The 23,211-nt window shown below is 40.0% G+C and overlaps 2 protein-coding genes across 2 annotated transcripts; one reads left to right on the top strand and one right to left on the bottom strand.

The window, feature by feature from the left end:
• Positions 1 to 1,310: 1,310 nt before the first annotated feature.
• Positions 1,311 to 4,468, top strand: LOC133902408 (probable NADH kinase). The gene is made up of 5 exons (XM_062343991.1): positions 1,311 to 1,596; positions 3,211 to 3,456; positions 3,624 to 3,704; positions 3,830 to 3,981; positions 4,059 to 4,468. The coding sequence occupies exons 1-5, from the start codon at positions 1,462 to 1,464 to the stop codon at positions 4,432 to 4,434; spliced, it is 990 nt and encodes a 329-aa protein (XP_062199975.1). The 5' UTR covers positions 1,311 to 1,461; the 3' UTR covers positions 4,435 to 4,468.
• Positions 4,469 to 4,706: 238 nt separating this feature from the next.
• On the bottom strand, positions 4,707 to 12,874 carry LOC133902407 (probable LRR receptor-like serine/threonine-protein kinase At1g07650). The gene is made up of 24 exons (XM_062343990.1): positions 12,742 to 12,874; positions 12,456 to 12,588; positions 12,231 to 12,302; positions 12,045 to 12,113; positions 10,992 to 11,063; positions 10,826 to 10,897; positions 10,654 to 10,725; positions 10,490 to 10,561; positions 10,319 to 10,390; positions 10,108 to 10,179; positions 9,959 to 10,030; positions 9,637 to 9,705; positions 9,480 to 9,545; positions 9,002 to 9,067; positions 8,870 to 8,908; positions 8,702 to 8,760; positions 7,938 to 8,317; positions 7,660 to 7,855; positions 7,302 to 7,475; positions 6,877 to 6,995; positions 6,569 to 6,779; positions 6,234 to 6,468; positions 5,669 to 5,819; positions 4,707 to 5,201 (listed from the first exon to the last, which is right to left on the bottom strand). The coding sequence occupies exons 1-24, from the start codon at positions 12,869 to 12,871 to the stop codon at positions 4,839 to 4,841; spliced, it is 3,036 nt and encodes a 1,011-aa protein (XP_062199974.1). The 5' UTR covers positions 12,872 to 12,874; the 3' UTR covers positions 4,707 to 4,838.
• Between the last annotated feature and the right edge of the window lie 10,337 nt (positions 12,875 to 23,211).

Here is a 23,211-nt window from a genome sequence, read left to right on the forward strand (position 1 = left end):
ATGTTGTGCCTCATAGCAAGTAATTTTGATAAGGGCACTGAGAGGTGGGGGGTGCCAGGCCTTTGCCGCGGCTGGTGGCGAGGTTGAAGGCCTTCGCCAGGCCTTGGAGGAGGCCCTAAAGCGGGCGAAGTCTTCGAAGGGTCGTCTTCAGGAGGAGATGGCGCTTTGTGAGCGTACGGAAGCTGAGGTGCGGAAGGCTGCTGAAGACCTTCGGGAGGCGAAGGAGTTCGTCGATGCAGCCAACACAGCCCATGTGTCCGTCGAAGGCGACGTTGACACCCTTCGGGCGGCGGTGGGTAATGTGCAGCGAGAAGCTGGAGGAGGCCCAGGCATCAGACGAAGCACTGCGTTCGGAGTGCCAGCAGTTAATTGTACTTGCGCCGGAGGTGGCCCGGATTACTTCTGATGCTTTGAGTGGCCTTGGGGCTTGGTGCCCACCACTACCCTCCGACTCGGAGGCGTCGGTTATGCCGCTCTTCTGGCTTCGGTCTGCTGCGAAGGTCATGGTTAGAGACGCGGATGTCTATGCGAGGTCCAGCGCCCGTGTGACCGTTGCGCTTTAGCTAACCCTGCTGCACCAAGCGGGGGTTGGTCCCCTTGAAGCACTAGAGTAGCAGGTGCCGGACTCCGTGGTCAAAGATTTCGGCCAAAGGCACTACCGAGATGATATTCTGGTTAATCATCTAGGTTGTGATTATAGGTAATGATCTTCCTGGTGATTAATTAAAATATTATTTGAAAATTTCCTCACAGTTTATCTCTATATTTACATGCTCATAAATTTTTACTTATGTCTGACAGTTACAAGCTAATAATACCTATATTAGATCTCACATTACATGCATACACACCCTTGAATTTTTTTTTTTTTTTTTTTTTTTTTTGCATACACACTCTTCTTCCATCCTGCGGCAACAACATTCTTATCCCAGAATTGAAATTAATGATCATAATTTATGAAATATCTTTTTATTTGCAATTATATACATATATCTATCAATACATCTCACTATAAAGTATTAATAGTCATATCACATTCCTTTTATCTTATAGTATTTTAGAATCTAAAGTATTTATAGCAGTAATATTATTATTTTGAATATATTTTACCTGATCAAATATATTATCTCGTATAATTTTTTAGCATCCGTTATAACATACGAACAGATAACTATTATTATAAACGGGCGCTTATAGGGTGGATATCGACGATAGAATTTTTGGTCTTTTAACGCACGTGAAGGGCAAGATGGGATGGGTAAAGTTCGTGAAGGGCGTTTCTGAAAAGCAACCAGCGTGACAGGCTGTATCCAGCTTCTCACCGTATGCGTGCCTCCGAAGACGTATTTTGGTTGTCGACGCTGGCTGGAAGCGGACGCCAGTGCCGCCGCCGCGCAAGGAAGTGACGAGAAAGGCAAAGAGAGGCTCCGCCGTCGCGACTCGCCGTAGGCCTCGGCTCTGATGGCGCGCCGCCGCGTACTCCTCTTCCTCAAGCCCTTCGACGTCTACCCTCCCCGCCCGTACGCCGGAGCCTCGGCCTCAGCTTCCTCCCCCACCTCCTCGCCGCCGCCGCAACCGCGCGACGCCAACCCCAAGGTCGCACTCCCCCCCCCCTCTCTCTCTCTCTCACACACACACACACACACACACATATTGATTGGGCCGTTGGCCATGGCTATCGGAGCTGGACTGGGGTGCCAGGGGGCTCCCGTCCAAATGGTGGTGGAGTTCTGTTCTTCGCGCTTGGATCGTGAAAATGACGCTAGGATATACGTTTCTTGGTTTCAAGAACCGCGATCGCGCTGGTGTCCATTGTGCGGGCGCGCGTTTGATCCGTTTGGTTCGAACGGGACAAAATGCTTGTACAAATAGTGGAGTTTAGGTGTTTGTTGAAATGACTGTGTGAACTGCGGCCTCTTACTTTTTTTTTTGGGTTCGTGCATCGATTAGCAGCGCCAATGCTAACTGAAAATTGGTGCTGACCATAGCCAGTGCCATACTAGTTCTCACAGTCACAGGGGCCGGTTCTAAGATTTTGGTGACCCGGGACGAAACTAAAAACGAGACCCCCTTAAATTGAAACATCAAAAAAATAATTAATATATAAATTACAAAGGCAATATTTGATACATTAAAAAAATTGTTTCCGGTAAACACTTAAAACAACGCTCACTCAAACACTTTCTAGAGATCATTTTAAATAATTTCTTTTAACATTTCTAGATGTGAAGTCATTGATGATGGTATCAACATCAATCTCGTTTGGCAATTTCTTCTCAATGCATAAAGTTGTCAAACTATTTAATCTTTTTTGAGATATTGCAGACCACAAATAGCAATAATTTCAACTTTGAAAAGCTTCTTTCAGCTGACGCCACAGCTACATGCACAATAAATAAGATTTGATAAGCAATAGAAACATTAGGATAACAATCTATTTCTTTAACATCTTAAAAATCTCTATAGAACACATTAGCCTATCTGGCAAAGTCAATTGCATAACCCTTAACGTAGACATTAGATCATTTAACTCAACATCATATGAACCATCTAGAGAGAAAGTATTTGCAAATTTAGCGCAATAATCTTTCAGTCCAATATCATCCAATGACTTTAGGGTTGTCGAGCTCAGTAAAAACCCAAATATTCTTTTGAATGCTTGGAGTTCTTCAAATCTATTTTTCAATAAAGTGTTTGCCATATCAACCATAACAAAAAAGTAATTAACTTCAAAAGCCTTCTCAGCTGGTAAAAGTAATTAATCATAACCAAAGGCCAAAGTCATGCACCATTGATGCATGATATGGGAGGGGGGCCCTGGATTTTGGAGGCCCGGGGCGTCCGCCCCGCTTGCCCCCCTCCAGGGCCGGCCCTGGTTCTCACAATGACGTGTGATGGCATTCTATTGGTAACTTGTTGCATGGTTGCATTGTTTAATCAGAGCATTGCGGTAGCGAATAACATCTACCTGTTCTGGTCTTGTTTGATGTCAAGAGTCTGAAATATGTGTGTGCATGCATAGTTCCTAGTTAGATAAAGATTCACATACTCCTGGTCTTACGTTCTATCTTTCAACTATCTATATGTTCTAGCCTGTAATTCCACTGCAGTTTTTTTTCCTGATTTATTGCATTGCTGTGGATGCTTTCTGATACAGATTAAGGGATTTTTTTGGCACTTACCTTTCCACACCTTACATTGTCCTTGCAGATCTTAAATTATCTGGATGATAGGTGCAGGGTTCACAAGGACACGATTAATCTTTGCAAGAGTGTCCTGCAGCGCAAGTCCCTTGACTGGACTTCTGTGCAGCGAAATCATTTGTCTCAGCCAATACGTGATGTGGATCTTGTGATCGCTGTTGGTGGTGATGGCACTCTTCTACGAGCCAGTCACTTTTTGGATGGCTCAGTTCCTATTCTAGGTGTTAATTCGGATCCTACTTGTCCGAAAGAGGTCAGTTGTTGGTTCTTATGACCCACTAGAATGATAGCTTAAAAAAAACCACATAAGACATTTGACCATTGCCAGTATATTATTTATTGGTTGAGTGCTTCCGAGCAGAGTGATGCTTATATTTATTCCTGATTAGGTGTAGTTACAGTTCTATAGCTACTATGCAGGTGGATGAGTTCACTGATGAATTTGATGCAAGGAGAAGCACTGGGTATCTTTGTGCAGCTACTGCAGGGAACTTTGAACAGGTTATTTTCTCTTGTAAAGTGTTCCCTTTTTTTTTTAAAAAAAAATTAGGTACTAAACTTATTGTACTGGAATTTCATGCTATTTATGAATTTCTTAATGTTCACATTTCTCTTCAACTTCCCAGATACTTGATGCAACCCTTGATGGCAGCAGGCGCCCTTTGGAGCTGTCAAGGATATCAGTCAAACTAAATGGAATTCAGCTACCAACTTATGCTCTGAATGATATATTGGTGTCACACCCCTGTCCAGCAAGTGTGTCGCGTTTCTCATTTAGGTATTTTTTTCTCAGCTTCCTAGTAAATTGAATTTAGTTTCAAATGCGATCAATTCTGATTAGGATTACCATCTCAGGAAAAGAAGCAGCACAGGAGAGAGCTCGCATTTAATTAATTGTAGATCAAGCGGTCTGAGGGTCTCAACAGCTGCTGGATCAACTGCTGCCATGCTATCAGCTGGAGGATTCATGATGCCAATATCAAGCCATGAGCTTCAGTATATGATAAGGGAGCCCATTTCTTCAACGGATGCTGACAAACCGCTGCTGCATGGTTTAGTTAAGCAAGAGCAGCACATGCTTGTCGTTTGGTACAACCAAGAAGGTGCTGTGTATATTGATGGTTCACATGTACTGTATTCAATTCAGCATGGGGACACTCTTGAGATCTCCTCAGATGCTCCAACCTTAAACGTTGTTTTGCCAGATAATCTGCTAAAGAAGGCATCTTAATAGTGAAATATCAGTACTTTTGTGATGATGCTCATTGATCTGGTATGATTTTGAGGTGAGATGAGTTCTTTAGTACTTAAAAACTGGTATCAGCACTTCTTTATGTAATGACTGATATTGAATTTATGCTACCAGATGATATATTAGATGACAAATTTGTAATTTCTCCTATTGGAAACAAACGCAAAAACAAGATCAGAGTTCAGAGACCATAAGGAGTACTCATCTTGTATTTGATAGGCTCATAGACACGGAAGCAGAAAGTATGCAAATGCTTACGGCTTACCAGGATTAGATATTAGTATGCTACTTGGTATTTACACTTCACTGTTGATACAGGCATACTGGCCTATCCCTAGTAGTTCTTACATGTACACTTAGTTCATGGAGCACATCTATTACATTTAACTCACCAAAGGTCTCAGGCTACCATCAATATCTGGAGCTGATAATTCATTAGTGTTGTTGCACGAAGCTTGTGATGTCAGGCTCTGGCTCTCACTTGGGTTTTGCCAGAAGTTCCTGCGTACACAACTTAAGCCCAGGTTATTTGCAGCAAGGCTGAGGTCAGACAGCAATGGCTGAAGGGGGGTGTGGCCCTCAAGCAGGCTAACAACTTTGGACATCTTTGGTCTGAGTGTAGGTGCCGTAGTGGTGCATAGCAGGGCAACATTCAGCATGAGGAGTGCCTCTTCTGTTGAGTAATTGGATCCTAGATCTGGATCTACCAGTTCCAAGAGAGTTCCTCTCTCGTGTAGAACGCAAGCCTGGAACATATTTAAGAGATGCAATTAGCTTACAATATCAAGGTATGTACATGTGAATAAAACAAAAACTGGTAGAGTTTGGCATTTTGATTCAATATACTCCAGTTTCCTTTGTTTACATGAAAATTCATTATTTTGTTACCCTAGAGGTAAAAGTCATATCAATTGCTGCGGGATTGTAAGAATCTATTTCTTTTGTAAGGACCAAAAATGTAAAAACTGTAACGTAAAGAATCTATATGCGGACATTCGTGTATGTCCAGGAGGAAGTTTGGTCGGTAAAGACACAAGGCTTAGTCGCAGGATTGACCTAATGCTAATGTCTAAACAATAAGGTTATCTTAAATGTGCGCCCGGTATCACTCTCATTAAACATCTAAATATTAAGTGAAATCGATTTATGTCCCAATAATACAGGCAAACATGGTCCAAATTACTGTTTACAAAGTTACAGATTTAGGAGTTACCCAATCAAGAAGATAAACAAAATCTTCCTTTGGCCTGTAGTTTGTGTTGCTTTTTCCACTGACGATTTCCAAAGCAACAACCCCAAAACTGTAAACATCAGCTTTATCTGTTAAATAACCACGCATAGCATACTCTGGAGCCATGTATCCGCTGCATGAATGCAGATTGATCAAGTCAGCTGTGAGTTGTGCGGTCCAATGGACTTAGAAGCGTGCAGAAAAGTAATCAATATTTGTTCAAACAGGGACTGATTAATAACTTTTAAGTCTCAATTCAAGGAAAATGTTAATCTGCTGCTAGTCGCATCTTTTCTTATTTATGTTTATATACAGCAATGACACCCCCAATATGCATGTGGCTTTCTGACTCTTGTCTGATAACTTTATATTTCTCTGGGTTTTCAGTGTTTTTGCCTTAGGTAAATGTTGCAATGTTCATTATTACCATTGCTTCTAACTGCCTTCCTTCTAAATCTTCTTAGCTGTAGCCTTGTATGTCAATGGGATGTGTGGATGGAATTCTATATTTCGAGGAACACAAGGGTATGGAATTGAAAACACTTACATAGTTCCAGCTACTTTGGTGCTTATGTGTGTGTGATCATCTTCATTAAGCTTTGCTAACCCAAAATCTGAGATCTTGGCATTCAAATCTTTGTCAAGCAGTATATTACTGGCCTTGATATCTCTGTGCACGATCCTTATCGCAGACTCCTCATGTAGATATGCTAAACCTCTTGCTATCCCAAGGCAAATCTTACGTCTTGTTGTCCACTCCAATCTCAGTTTATATTGTTCAACTGGACCCCCAGTAGTAACAGTTCATAGAAATTGTTCATGAGTCATAACATGCACCATAAGTTTAAGTGGCGAACCAAGAAACATGGAAAGTAAGATTACCAAAAAGAGCACGCGCAAGGCAATTGTTTTCCATATACTCATAGACTACCAACAGCTGGTTTCCTTCTGTACAGCAACCATAAAGTTTGACAAGGTTAGGATGCTGGAGTGCAGATATCATGCCTATCTCATTCACGAATTCCCGGTTCCCTTGTCTAGACCTTGATGATAACTGCTTCACAGCAATGATAGTGCCATCGAACAATAAACCCTGTCGAGTCAGCAAAGGCGATGTTCCACTATAAGAGTTGTACTTTAGCAGTATTAGCCTCTGCATAATTTATGTGTGGGAAGCAATGCTGACCAACCTTGTAAACTGAACCAAAACCACCTTCACCAATCTTGTTAGCGGCATCGAAGTTCCTAGTAGCCACTTTGATTTGTCGCAAGGTAAAGGAGCCGATTTGCAGGTCAAGGGCTCTGAGATCTGTAAAAAAGGTTTTATGTGGTCATTAACATGTATATAAAATAGACAGGGATGATTTCTTTGTTCCCACATAAATATGCAAAAGCTTTACTATTCTGACTTAACTGTTTTGACTTCCAGGAAAAAGTGTATACTATGAAATTTCCTTTTATTTTGGATTCATGATAATTAGCTTGCTATTCCTAGTGCCACTGAGCAGCACGTGTGCTCTAGCATGCGGAGTTAACTAAAAAGTGAAAGATAGTTACCAGTTTGTTACATAGTATAAAATTTGAAATGAGTTGAATTAGAAAGTTATTATAGCACCTTTATGCATTAAACTTTTTCTCCGCTGCTTAATCCAATAAATGCCGACAATCAGAGCAGTGACTATTGCCAGAATAGGGATTCCAATCACTAAAGCTTCAGATATAGACGCCGCTAAAGTCTTCTTGCTACTGCCAGTTTTGGGAGGTTCAACAGCCAACGGAAGCTGGAAATCTGAACATGATCAATCATAAACCAAAATTACCAGATCAGTAAGGAAAATAATGGTTTTCTTTCAAAACTATAATATGTGCAGCCAAGGACATTGTGCATGATGGTCAATATCGTGTCCTTGCTCATAGTAATTAGTGGAAGAAAATATGTAAAACTGACAAATTCAAGAGTCAAAAGGACACACTTGGAGTTACTGATATTGCAGATATGAGAGGGCCGTAATATCCTCTATATGGAATGCCTGTTGTCCCTCTTCCTGCCCAGTAGAATTGAATCTCTAGCGTATGATTTATGACATATGTTTGAAAAGTCTTGATAACTGGCTTTCCAGCCGCACCAGACGATTGTGCGATATCAAAATCCTCTAACACCATTCTTCCCTGAGATTAAAGAGTTGTTACTATCACAGTTGACAAAGGCAAATGTTTGATTAGAAAGGAGACAATTAAAATCTAGTTCTACCTGTAGGAACACATTGAATCTTCTTTTGCCAAGGCTACAGTATGTGCTGTCATTTGTGAAAACAATTTCAGCAAAGTGGAGCTTAACCGTGTAGCTCCCACTGAACATACAAAGCCCGTAATATGTGAGCGAAAGAGGAGAAAGACGGGCTTTGGCATACAACTCTGAGTTGGGCATGGTCAATTTTGATTCACTTGATGCTATGTAGTTGTCATCAGCGATGTTGTTGTCCATGAAGTTCCCAGTGCTGCTGAATGCCCAGTTCGAGCCTGGGCTTACATACAGCTCTGAAGCACCTTTTGGTGTCATGTCAGCTTCATATTTAATTCCATTAATGGTTGCTTCTTTGTCACCACAATTGATATGCAAGGAAGACCGATCTGCGAAAATGTGTGGACGAATGTACATGCAGCTTCAGTGCTTAAACAAGAAGAAAACTAGCTACAGAGGTGAGCTTTATGTACTTAAATACTAATGCACCTTTGTGTAGGAAGTAGTAACAAATTACCAGTTAGTGATTTTGATGGCTGTGTTTATTTCGAGTTTACCACTTTGTTCGTTTAATCTAGCAAGCAATGTCAAATTTGTAACTTATCCAAAGTTCGTTATTGTCTTATTGAAGCTACCCTTGTTTATCACAATTATCTGAATTCATGAGAAATGCATATCAACGAGCCATCTGTTCTTTGTTTCTCTACAAGAATGCATTATGATGTACCAATACTTTAGAACTAACTGTGAAGCAACACTAGGAATCAACTTACATTGTCTATTGGAAGCAACACATGGGAAATTCCTCTTCAAGCACGGCTGAACAGTATTTCTGCACAGAAGGTAAAAGTACCCAGAGTTTGAACATTTTATTATGCCTAGACAGGTCCATTGGTATAAAGTTTTTTAATGCCTTGAAACAGCAAGCTAAAGACTCTTACAAACTATTCATTTCCCGTGAATAGCTCTCCACCAGATTGCTGCAATTGAAGGATTCATAGACAACGAGTTATGTATTTCCGTAAGTATTCTGAAGGGCAAGAAGACTGGGTATCATGCTAAAGGTTTCTTACACGCTCCCTTGAAGGCATTGGCTAGGACCTGAACTCCCCATCGTGAAGTTATTAAAAGATATGTCCCTGCATTTGATCTCTTTCTGTTATACTTGATTATACTAAGTGAAAGTTTAACTTGTAGGTTCAATAATAACAGTTATATTATCGAAATTCTTAGCTTCATGTACATATGGGTATCAAGCAATTTCCCTATGCAGCCACCATAGTTCAACAAGAGTGGACATTGAAAGAAAACTCAACTGATCGAAAGCTATTTTCTACAATCATGTATTAATGAATATCAGCAGTTCGACATTGCATTAACACAGTAATGTCTTGGCAAAGTTAAAGCCGTACATTCTTAACTTTTATAATAGCTTTAAAATTCCTGAAGGGGAAAGATATGCTACATATTTCATGGATATCTGTAGGTATCAGTATGCAAGAATGATGCAATGTTGCTGCCTCAAAGTGTATGCAGTAGACAATAACTTACGCAATGCTGTTTCTTCTCAATAACCATCCAGGTATGTTTCCAGTGAGTGAATTTCCAGTTAGATATCTGCAGGACAATTTTGGTTGAGGCTCATTCAAGAGAGTAGCACAATGAAATGTCATGTTTAGTTCAATTTATGCAAAACGCCACAACTTACATGTAATCTACGCTTCCCATGTTAGTAAAAGCTGGTATTTCTCCGCTCAGTTTATTAAAGCTCAGATCCCTGCGTATACAATGTTGATGATAAAAAAATGTGAATAATAAAAACATTTAGCACTTCCATATTTTGTAAGTTAGTTGATCTTTCATATGTGTAGTCATTACAAATATGCTGTGTTGATCCATATGGAATTCACACGAGGCAGAAGAGAAAAGGACCCTAAGATTTCAGTATTGCTAAGAATGTAAGAATGAAACTCATGCAAAGTATTTTGATTGCAATCACCAGATCAAGAAAATTGCTACGATGAACTTACAGATGCTTAAGACTTGTCAATGTCCAAATGTAAGATGGGATGCTTCCATTGATGGAACAGTTCCTTAGTACCCTACAATCGAATAATTTTGTACCATATGAAATCTTGCATGCAACAAGCTTAAAAACTTCAGCAAACCACAAGCTTACATTGTTTTCATGAATTGCATGCCACTTAAATCCGGGAAAGCTGATCCAGTACCTCTCAGATCACTAATCCTCCTGTTTAACACAGAAACACAACGAGGATCTAGTGAAAATTTGTTCCTCTTTTTGTGAGGTAGTGAAAACATACCCACAGTAAGTGAATATCATTATGTGTATAGAATTGTGACAATTTCAAAATTTTGTGCTGGCATACAGATCGGAAAGGTTTGTCAATTCGGATAGGCTCGAGGGAATAGGCCCTTCGAACAAAGATCCTTCGATTTGCCTGCACCAAGAGGAGTTACATTAATTATAGAAGATAATTGTCGATCTGTGATATTTCTGTAGATAAGTGATGTATTTTATCTCAAATTCACTGACTCACAATTTTTCAAGCTTTGCCAATTTTCCCCAAAAGTCAGTCAGTCTTCCGGACAAATTGTTGCCAGAAATCCTCCTGTTACCAGTGTCAATAGTTAAACATTACCGGAAGACTCTGCAAAGTGAAACAGAGATGGGAAAGAAAAGGAAAGATGAAGGTATCCTTACAAGTCAGTTAAATTAGTCAACAAGGAAAGAGCAGCTGGAAGGGGTCCAGTGAACTCATTGGTTGATAATATTCTGAGTTTCAGGATCAGTATGTAAATCATCGGAAACTACATTTCCAAACTCTACCAGTAATTATGCCTTGTCTTAATGCAGTATAAACAAAGATACTCACAGCTTCTCCATTTGAGTGAGATGTCCAATTTCAGGAGGGATTGGCCCATGGAAGTCGTTCCCTTCGATGCTCCTGCCGAAAGGCAGATTAATTTGCCAGTTATAATTGGAAAAGTAAACTCATAAAGTAGTTAAAAGAAATTGTTTTCACCAGATTTCTTACTTACAGGTTAGTTAGGGTTGTGATCTTTGTAAGAGCCATGGGAAAAGGTCCTGACAATCTGTTTCCCATCAGTGACCTGCATGACTTGGGCATCAACAGATCAACAACATGATGTGTAATTATGTTCTACAATATGAATTGCATATTATTCTGTTATATTATTGCTAATAATTACAGTGTATGATGTACACTTGCTTCCAGAATGATATTCTCCCCGTGACCTCCAAGCCTCACAAGTGAAGATTAGTATGATACTTGTGTGCAACTACATTCTGATTCACAAGCATCGCAACCAACAGGCAATTATGAAGTATGAATTTTATATTTTCTGTATCACTGCAATCTTATTGTGCACAATGCAATTCATTTTTCTTAGTTAGCAATAGTTGTTCTAAGAAGATGTATAATTCTAATATTGTTCCAGATTTTGCCACATGTTTTCCCTCATCCAAGCAGATAGTCACTTTGGACTGAAAAACCCAATCCAAAAAGGGAAAAAAAGAAATTTGATTCAGATCGAACATGACCAAAACAAGTACATTTTATGCTTATCATCAGAAAATCACATTCATTTGTAGTGCATTAAGGGCATTGTCATGGATATTATATACTGCACAGTTATATGAATAAGAATTTACTGTTGTATTAACAAAACAGGGAGGGATGAATACTGCATTGTTGCTTATAGAGCAAATTGATCTTCTTATGTTGAATCCAACAATATCTGAAGTTCAGAACTGCCGAAAAGTAGGTATAAGTGCACAAAGGATGACTAGTATTCGTGTCTAGCTTTTGATATAGGACAAATGCCCACCTAATCTATCACAGGATAGAAAAATGTGCTTGAGAGTAGTCTAATTTTTGCTATCTTAGATGCTCTGCTGGCCGACACTCTAGGCCCTGCTCCATAGATGAGACAATGACTGTGGCTTCACAAATTGCAGGAAAACACTATCCAGTGGCATCTTTTCCTGGGACCCCAGAATAGCTCCACATGCTAGATTTTATTTTACCAGTCAAGAGAACAATGAGGCAAGCAAATGGTAAGGCTACTCACAGTCCTTGTAACTTCATCCGGGCCCACTGTTCAGGCACTCCACCATGGAGCAAGCTCCTGCTTAGATCTCTGCAACATGGAAATATGGACTATGTTTTATTTCCGCTATGAGAAATATGTATGGATCTTGATGCTATTACTCTCTTAACAGCCTAAGTTTTATGGCGCAGGTTGTTCAGTTCTTACAGCTGGAGAAGATAGGGAAAGTCGGCAAACTCCGGTGGGAGCTCGCCCGTGAAGTTCTGCCCCTTGAGGAATCTGCAAAGACAATCCATTCCAGTCAGCCCCAAAAGGACAATATGTTAGAACACAAACTGTGCCAATATGATCTGCTCTGGTATGTCCTGTGTTGCCTACAGACACCACTATCTTGGATACAAATGTCAGTTAGTGTCTAGAAATGACGTATACATGTGAACAACATGGCAGACGGTGCGGTTGGAGAAGGAGCAGTCACACTCCACGCTGCCGGGGCCGCATAGACCGCCGGCAAAGTCCCAATGCGACACGCCGAGCTTGGCCGCGATCCGGCGAAGAACACGCACTGCAAAAGGAGATTGCAGACGCATGGTTTCAGCAGCTGATGGGAACAGCATTTGAGTTGAGGAGGAAGGGGGGAACAAGAGAGCTTCTGGTTACGGCAACATCGCAAAGAACGCACAATGCAGTACAGCTTGTGAGCAAGAACAAAGCTTACCTTCCATCGGAACGAGTCGAGCAGCTGCTTCAGCCTCTGCGCTATGGACGATCTCAGCAACGAGCAAGCCGAGGAAGAACACCGAGAACAGCAGCAGCCTCCAGCCACCTGGCGGCGCCGTCCATGCCATCTCTCTCTCCCTCTCTCTCTCTCTCTCCTAAGTGGAGACGACTGGAGAGGAGTGAGTGACTTGGCTGCTCTCTAGGCAAAGAAAGAGATTTCTATATCTCTCTCATAAAGGCGTCTCTACTTTTGGAGTCTTGTCCAGTATCATTGGGCGGCATGTGTGCTGCTGTGCAGCATCACTCACTGCTGCATGCCTCGCGAGTGCACTGCAGCCTCGCCTTGCGCCTCCGGATGCCAGTGCAGCCAGCGCTGGCGTGACCCGAGTCAATTCCAGTTTCCTAGCGGTAGAAAAATAAAATAAAAAAAGGACAGAAACGCGTAAGAATCTCTGGCCTCTTGTCTGTCTGCGATGGGAACGAGACAATGTCGTCGTCGGAGAGCAGGTGAGGTTTTACTCTTTGCTTGATCTTTTTACGGGTGCAGTGCTGGGCATCTACTGCGTTTAGTTTGTTCTAATGATTCAAATGGTTTCCTCTTGTGGTTAGCTGTTGCTTTCTCTCTTTCTCTTTCAACAAATGTTTTCGCAATAATAAACGGTTCATAATCTATGGTTTATGCATAACTTAGTAGCACCAAAGTTTAAACTAGAAAATAACACCGGTCTGCGGGCATAGGTCCAATTAACGACTGTTTGGATTAGAGGAATAACACAGGTCGGTGTTTGCATTCAAGTGCTTCACAAGTTCTAGAGCAACTCCCCTTTAAACTAGGGTGTGTGTAGAGCGTGATATGTATTTGTATGTACATTTAGATACTATAGCTTATACTCAGTGTTGAGGCTAAAAAACTCCCCTTCAAAGTACACAACTTTACTAGTGTTGTAGCTAAAGAATTGGTGGAGTTGATGGGGACCGCGCTAAACATTGCTTACCAGTGAGGATCATATCGTAATTTGGTGAGCTCAACTTTGAAAAGGCTATAAGGAACTAATCCCTTGGTCTTAAGGGTTCCTTCAGAACAAAAGGAAAATGGAGGAATTTCATAGGATTTGAATCCTAGGAAAAAATTTGTATGAGCCTTTTGGAATAAATGATTGAACCTCTAAAATTCCAATGAAATTCATATAAAATGACTTGTTCCATAAGAATTTTGGAGAATTTCTAACAAAGCTCGAACCTCTTGGGAAAATTCCTTTGTGCCTATTTCTCTTTTTTGATTTATGTGTTTTTCTTACATTTCATCCAAATGGTCATTCATACTTTTTCCTATGTTTCTTTTATGTCATAAGATTCGAGGTCCTAGGTACTGCATTTTACTATTATTTTGTTTAAAGAATCCCGCGTTCTAAAATATCCTAAATGTGTACTCGGTAATAATATTAGTCATCAGCCAATGCTGCTGGAGATGCCCTAAACTCTTCACTGTAGGACCACAGTCCTTGGGTCGAACATTTGAATGGTCAATAGTCAAACGACAGGGCTTTGTTTAATCACGCAGACCATGTTAGATTAGGCAGCTGTTAGGTATGAAAAGTGTACCTTTCATACAATGACCACCCTTCAGTACAGTGGCCTAATCAACTAGCTAGATACCTCTGACTACTATCATATTGAACCAGCAACTATTCAAAGAATCTAATTTCCACAATCTGCTTCGCTCGACTACGGCAGGGCGAGGTGTCGGAGATGAGGAGGAGGAACAGGTTGTATTTGTATTTTGGGATGTCTTTCTTCCAAGTTTAATATAATTCCAACCTTATTAGCAATTTTTTTTCAAAAAAGAGTCTAATGGTTAATGCATAACTTCATAAAATATGTTTTGTAAAGGATGGGGACATATAAAATATAAAGTAGTGGTTTTCTGAAACATATGTGTTTGCTTCATTTTGGACGTTACCGTCAATTAAAATGGGACCTATTTTTTTTTTTTAAAAAGCAATTGAAATGAAACCAAACATGTCCGATGAAATTAATAAACTGTTATTTAGAGAAAGGTCCATAATTCAGATCAGCCCTGTTGAGTTTTGACTTATTTTTTCAAGAACACAATTTTTGACTCGTTCTGAATTGCATTGATTATTTGTTTGACACTGTGGGTCCCATGAGTTTACATTATTTGGTGCCCAGAGGTTTTCAACACAATCATTGAAAGTTGAAACGGACTAGAGCCGAACTTAAGCATCGCCTATTTGTCTATACGTTTGAGCGAAGAATCGAACATGTGATCAAATTCACGTACAGAGAGAAATGCCTGTCCGGTAAAATGGAGATATTTTCCGAGATTTTGTATATATTTTTTAAGTCAAATATTTGTAAATATATATGGCCATTTTAAGAAATTGCAAATTTAAGTTCATATAAACCGTTGAAGGTTATTGTATTATGCTTCGTACGTCATAGTAAGTCACGAATTCCTCTAAGCAATGTTATGAAGTAAACATGGGAGGTTATCGTACGATGTTGCGTATGTCCCGAATCTTATCTCAATTGTTATGTTTCAAAGTGTTAATTACATAATTAAGCATATATGATCATCATCGCATGTAATTATACGTATTTATTTATCAAGTTGAGTTGAAATGTGTTTTAAATACTTTAGAGATAGTTTAGAGCACTTTGAAGAAGAACTAAATGCTTAGAAAAATATGGAGAGTGAAGATAATGGGACACTTAAAAAATCAGTAAAAATCGCCCTCGCAGTCTGATTGGGCTTACCCGCGGCCTGACCCCCATATGTGCAACCACGTGAGCTAGCCGTGTAGACTTACCATGGTCTAACCGGGAGCATTGGTGGTTTGACTGCCAGAGCGCAGAGGTTTGACTTAAGTGAATCGATCACTCTCTCTTGCTCTCTCTCACACTCACTCCCTCACTCTCTTCCCCATTCTACCTTAGAGAGAGAAGGAGAGCTCCACCTCGACATCCACGATGACCAGAGATCGACGGTGGGGATCTTCCCAATCTTCCGGAGGACTTCCCTGAGCTCCTCCCCTCTTCTCCCTCGCCGAAGGCACGCTCATCCAACCTCAAGCGCATGCCACCCCGGAGCCCGATCTCCAAATCGGAGCTTCTCCTGAGTGGATTGATCCGCTAGTAAGCTGTCGTACACTAAGGTGAGGCATCCCCTACCATTTCCCCCGTTGTTTCCAAGCTCGATTCGACCCTCGTGTCGTTTAGACCCAAGTTCAACCTAGCCTAGATCCAATCCGTAGGGTATTTTGAGTTTAGCTTGGTGAATATTATCCAAATCACTTTAGATGCGCTCTACTAATCCCATAGAGCAGTTTGGTACCCTTCATCGTCGAAGGTTTCACTGAAGTCCTCGTGGGCGACACTGCAAAGGTGCTGCCGGTAAGGTCTGGCAGTCTGACCACCAATAGGGCTGGTCTGACCGCCAATTAGGGCTGAGGAATTTGAGTTGAAAACCCTATACGGAGGTCAGACTGCCACGAGAGCCAGCATGACTGTTGGTTGGCGGTCTGATCGTCAACACAACATCGATCTGACTGCTAGAGGTTAAAACCTTCTGCACGCCGGTGGTCTGACCGCCAGCTCAATGTCGGTTTGACCGCCAGCCTCTGAAAGCTAGATGGACTTAGGTTAGCTTATCCGAGGTTTCAAACTTCAAAACCCTAATCTTTCAGTGATCTTTTGCAAATGTTTTCGAACCTCGACGCTCTACTATTACTTGACCACACATCTTATGCATACTTTTTCGTTGTTGTTTATTTATGCATTGCATCTGTGATTCTTTTAGAGTGCATCAAGCCGCCGATCCAAGTGAGTGAAGGCGACGCCAACCTCCCAGAGTTTTGCGAGTGTTGTGCGGGAAGTATCAAGCAAATCCTAGAGCAGCAAGGCAAATATCTAAAGCATATTGCGCCATTTGATTGAATTGTGGAGTCTAAATTGATACGTTATGCTTTATGCAAGTTTGCATGTATAGTGAGTCATTGCTGGACGTCTATGGGTAGAACCTATGTTGATGCATTACCTCTACCTTGAATTATTGATTATCCATAGCCTTGTAGTCTTGATAACATTGTCGATGTCTAACTTAAGAATCATTCAAAATGCTTAGAAATGCATAGATCCTCGGTAGAAGTCGAGCAATGGTTTATCCGTTGTTCACGAGATTAGGACTTACTTATTGTTCACAAATATTGATTATGATATTGATGGTTGGATGAGTAGTGAGGTTGAGGCGAGATGTGGGTGGTGCTAGGGGTGTCTTCTACCTTGGAGGAGTTCCACGAGGTAGTTCAAGAGAGGAGCCTGATCACCATAGACCACTTGCATCGTTTAAGTACCGTCTGTCAGTGCAGTTGGCTCTAGCACTTTCTGTACTAACCACATACTGATCTAGTGGTAAGGTAAGCCGAATATCATACGCCGTGTAGACACTTACCTTGTGGCCCTATGACGTGTAAGAGAAAAAGAAAAGGAGAAGCGAGGGTAGGGAGCTGGAGGAGTCCGAGACAGGCTCACGGTAACCCTGGTGCCATAGGGGCATTGCAAGCGGGTGGTTCCGGGTATGATAAAGGTTGACATAGGTACCCCCTTAGGTGGGCCTGTGTGATCACCCAAGTCGTATGGTACTCGTGTCATGTGGGTAAAATTATACACCATGCAGAGTGTAAAAATAATTCGAATTATCGCGCTCTCGGTCATGAGCATGCTCCTGTCCATTTGCATTGGTCGTAGAGTCACGAATGTGGGATGGTTGGTATGGTTTTGTTGGGCATGGTTATCGATGGTCATTGATTACATGAGATGGTTCCATTTACATTTACGTTCATGTGGTTTACAGGTTTGGAAAGGTTTGTTTGGTTAAGTATAGGTCCTCACACATACGTCTCTAGGTGGCTTACGCATATGAATTTACTTGACCTTGTGATCTTCTCCTTGCTAATGGCTCAATGCATAATTCTTGGAGTTGGGTTATCTATATGTATCATATATGGATTAAGTCTTGCGAGTATTTTCTTACTCATGCTGCTCTTTCAGGTACTTTTGGTGAGGAGGAGCTCGTTTTTGGCTACTTCACGCCCGCCGATGTTGGTGGCGGACATGAGTAGGCAAGTACTCTCGAGTGGCGAAGCTTTTGGGGTGGAGTCTAAGGGCATGTGGCTCCACTCTTCTTTTATTTTCTATAGTTTTGTTTCCTCTACGTAGTTGATCTAACCTTTTGTTTAAATTGTTGTAAATGGTTAAATGCTTAAGAACTTGTAATATAATGTTAATTACTCGCTCTTTCTTAAGCTTTGTTGTGATGTTATATGTTGGAAAGGAATGTGTTCCGATCTTGAGCACAAAACATGTGTCGAGACTATCGGGATGATATTCTGATTAATCATTATAGTCATAGTTATATAAATGATTGACTTAATGATTAATTAAAATATTATTTGAATGGTTTCTCACATCAATTATTTTTCTCTTCTCCTTGAAAGTCTTATCGTAGTTAACGGTATACCAGCACCTCTCCTTAATTATCCATATTATGGATCTGGGTTCATAGTTCAGATTATTCACAATCTAAGCATACATGGCATTGACAACAAAATTTGATGACAGGTTCTTGTGTTGTGTCTCTAGTTCATCCAGCTGACAAGTGTGTTCCTTCACTATCAAGACCTCCTAATATTCAACTCACTTCCCTTTGAAGACGTGCACCCACCATAGGAAACCCTCATTCAGCACTTCAAATCTACTCCTTGCTGGACCTTGATGACCCTAAATTGTTTTTAAAAAGATGTAGCCCATTGAACTGCATGATCCTTGAGAGCCTGGCTGCTAGGGTACTTAGCCCCCTAGGTCATATCGTTCTCATTGTACTCTCACGACACAGGATAGCCTTCACTAACCACTAGTTTGTAAATTTTGGATTGTTCCAGTCCCTAGGGACAGGAACATCGTCCGAGATGTTATTCTCAGGAGGTTCCTCGTTGTCCCGATCCTCCCGGTCCACTTGTTCAATTAAACCAGGAATTAGCTCCCTCTCGCATGCCTCATCAGTTTGTTCCATTGGATTGGCTGAAGACTGCTCAATATCCGGTGCTTTCACCTTGTCACCCTCCTCCATACAACTCCATCATGCAACTCCCCAACTCCCTCCTGGTACCTCCATTGCACAAGCAATATAGGTGGCTAGGCTCTTGAAAAGACAATGATGTCACCTAGAAGAAGTGAATGGGCGTTTTTCCAAAAATTCGTCCCCTTTAACCATTGGCCTAAACTTGCAGCAGAATATAAACTGACGGATTTTTCATAAAAGAAAAACCTAAATATGCTAGGCTCAACTAGTGCACAATCACCCTAAATAAGTGTGAAAGTTACAATCCTAAGGTGACAAAATTATTCAATTCTAGCAAAAGATATGCAAGAAAACATTAATTGAAAAATCCTGAAAATACTGTTCACAGTAGGATCCGGATTGATATGTATACTCCGAGTTGTACAGTTCCGGAATTTCAGAGTAAATCCAGAATCTCTGGGGTCTGTACAGAAACTAGCCCGAAAACTGAAATTAAACAGCGGGTAAATAATTCTAGCTCAAACCAAATAAAGTCATGTGTTCTAAGTGATGATTCCAAGTAAATCTATGGAGAACCTACAATCAAATTCACACGAGCAAATAGAACGAGCAATATGTATAAATATTAAGCAAGAACACAAGAACGAGAAAACAAAGAGGAGACACAATGTTTGTTTCCGAAAGTTCGGATTCACCACCATGAATCATACGTCTCCATTGAGGAAGCTCCAACAAGCCGAGTCTCTTTCAACCGCTTTCCTCGATCCACTAGCTTTATCTCTTCCCTTGCGGAGGCAAGATCAACCTTCAAAAACTTTCTCGCGGCTCACCACACGCACGGGAGCTCGCCGAGCAACACCTAGCCGGATAGGAGGCTTCACCTCCAAGAGTAACAAATGCTTCACAAACTTCTTGCCGATAAACTCAAGTGCTCAAGATTGGATTTAGCTCACTTGCACTCAATCTTTCAATCTCACAACCCAAATCTCTCACTAAAATGGAGTGGGAAGGAGTTTTTTGGCTCTAAAAAGTTTTTCTTTTGTGCCCTTGCAGCAGACCTAAAGTATGGGGGCGAGGTGGTATAAATACCTAACCCCTAAAAACTAGCCGTTACAATATTTTTTGTACTGACCCGGAGTCTCCGAGTCAACCCAGAGTATCCAGGTAAGCTAAAAAAGGTAAAACCGAGCACCCAGACTCGGAACCTCACCTGGAGTATCCGGAACCCGGAGTATCTGGGTCAACTAAAAAGGCCCAAACCGAGACCTCTCCCCGGAACCTCACCCGGAGACTCCGGACAACCCGGAGAATCCAGGTTAACCCGGAATATCCGAATTTAGCACAGCTGACCTTCGAAAAACAGCGATAACTTTTGATCCCAAAGTCCGATTTCGACAATTTTGGACTCTATAGAAAGCTTATTCAAAGGGCTATACATCCCAACTGAATTCATGACCTCAAACACATTTGATGAAATTAGGAACACTCCGAAACCCAATTCAGACACTTCCAAACTTTCCACACCGGGATTTCTAAAAGGAACTCTCACTTGGGTTCGGTTAGAAACTCTTGAGCACTGAGAAACGATAATTAGCTCTACATTGCATCACTCTTAATAGTGCGGTATACCTCTACTCAAATACAAAGATAAAACTCGTTTAAACCACTTTGACCCTTTGAATAACTTTCAAGTACCGCTTCTTTCATTCAAACCTTGAGGGTTACCAACTTTCATATATTCTTCACTCCATCTTTTCTTGATTCTTCATATGATTGATGCGAATCACTCATAGCTTCCTATGGCCTCATATGGTCTATTGGCGCAAAGCCTTCGCTTGTTCTTCACCATCACCTTGGTCCTTCGGTGCCAAGCCATTTGCTTGCCCTTCACCACTGGATGGTCCATTGCAGCTGTGTCTTGCTTGCCTTTCACCGTCTTGCCATAGAAAACCATTTTATATTCTACATCTTCAAAGAATTAACTTTATCAAATATGAAGTCCATTCTTGTTCTTTACTCTTGGCATAGATGATTTCAATTCAATATATGCCTTCATATGGATTCTAACTCCAACTCACTCTCAAGCACAAAACACGTGGGTTAGTCCATAAAATCTAATTGACAACTTTTGTACCTTAAGTTACTTAATCTCTACACGTAACTTATTAGCCTTCATACATATTATCAATCTTCATATAGAACCTAACTCCACTCATTCTTAAGCACATAGCACACGGGTTAGTCCATAAAACTCTATTGACAATGTCATACCTTTAGTTACTTGATATCCATAAGTAACTTAGTCTTCAAGTTTATTGCCAATTTTGTTGAGCTTTTCCTTCTTCTTATGAGCATCACTAAGAGCTCATTGACAACAATGCATTTTCAATCCCCCATTCACTTATAGCTCATGCATATCTCTCAATGCATTGCCTATGGAACAACTTACTAACAAACTCAACACCATTTTAGTCCATAGTTATTATCATTAATTACCAAAACCACACATAAGGGCTAGATGCACTTTCAACCTCTCCTATTTTGGTAATTAATGATAATCTCACTAGATGATTATATTTTAAAAAATTAAAGTTCTAAGTATACATATAATCCGAAGGTGAATGTATATAAAGAACAGGTTTTAGAAATATCAAACATCATAAAGATATTTGAGATTACCAAAACTAGTTTTACTAGCATCAAACACCACAAAAGTTTTGATGTTAGTAGAACTAAATGTGTATAAAGCAAACTCCCCCATAATCTATACATGTGTGAATGAATCTTAAATATCATTGTATATATTGTTTATCTCAAATTTTGGACGGAGTTTCTTTTATACATATGAAGCAAGCATGACTAAGTATACATCAAGATGAAAAATGAATATGTTCATGCAAAGCAAAACTTGTTCAACAATAAGGTTTCATGGATTTGCTTTTGAAACTCCCCCAATTGACATCCACATTACAAACATAAGAGATTAGAAATTCTCCTCCATGAGCAAATAATTCTCCCCCACAAGCAAAGCCCTCTTACAAAATATAACATCTAGTCCAAATTCTCCCCCAATTAACATCAATGCCAAAATGGAATCATGGAATCGAATTCTCCCCTAATTAACGTCAAATTGGTAAGAATTATGGAGGACTTGCTAAAAGAGAAATTTTCTCCAAAGCACGCTCTATCCCACAAAAGAAATCATTGAAAGATAGTGCAAGACCATGTATAGTATAAACTCCTCATGATATGTGTATTTCTCATAATTTGAGTTAAACCAAATACACTTATCCAATTATGAACTATATGAGGAGAGTAAGCTATACAATAGATCAAAGGGGGTTCAAAGAGATGCGAAATTAGATTTAAAAAAGAATACCAATTAAAAATACAAAGCATTCTATTTAAAAGAGATATCAATTCTAATTGAAATAGATATCAATTGAAACAAATTCAATTGAAGGCAAATCAAGCATGAGTCCGAAATAAATATCCAAAGCACAGATGCAATGAATTAGGCTAAAAAATGAACATAGAAAAATAGTTGACATTATAACGAATTTCGCGTTTATCACAAAGTGCCAACATCTCATAACCTTATATGTTCGACAAAGCAATTAAAATGGACTACAAACCTCAAGCAAAAGATTTTGCAATTTTTATCAATATTACATATAGGAGCAACTCAAGCATTTGATATGAAATCTTTTGCATATTTGGGATTGGATGAATCATAAATATGATTATAGAGTTCCCATAAAAATACACTACTTTAAATTGCTCATATTTGCAATAAAGAGATTTTTAAACACTTGCAAGAAAAACACATTTTTGCAAGTTATTTTCATGTTATGATGCAATCTACACAAGATTGAATCTTTAAAATTAAATGCATGAATTAAGAACAAATTACTTGATCTTGGTAGCTTGTTCATCCTTACTTAGCATTATTTTGATATGATCATTCCTTTTGATTTCAATTGAAGTTAAAGGAGATGATCTTTTTTATAGATACTAATTGAAAGATAAAGATCATCTTCATGAATTTTAATTAAAATAATATTCTACTTGAAAGGACCTTCATTATGATTAATCCAAGCATCCAATGCATCTTCATTGTACCTAAACTTATTCAAGTACAATTTGGTCCTCAAACTCATTAGGTCCGAAAAGGTTAGTGAACTCATCCTCATAGAGCACGCTCTCTCATAGATATGTGCATATTGGTATGGAAATGATAACAATTCAAGTTCATACTAATAGATAGATACCAATTAAAAATATATACCGAATGAAGATATATACCAATTGAAATCAAATGAAAGCTCTATGCACCTTTTAGACAATAAAAACACTTGAGAGAGGCTT

Source organism: Phragmites australis, chromosome 20 (assembly GCF_958298935.1).
Source record: "Phragmites australis chromosome 20, lpPhrAust1.1, whole genome shotgun sequence".
NCBI classification, from domain to species: Eukaryota; Viridiplantae; Streptophyta; class Magnoliopsida; order Poales; family Poaceae; genus Phragmites; species Phragmites australis.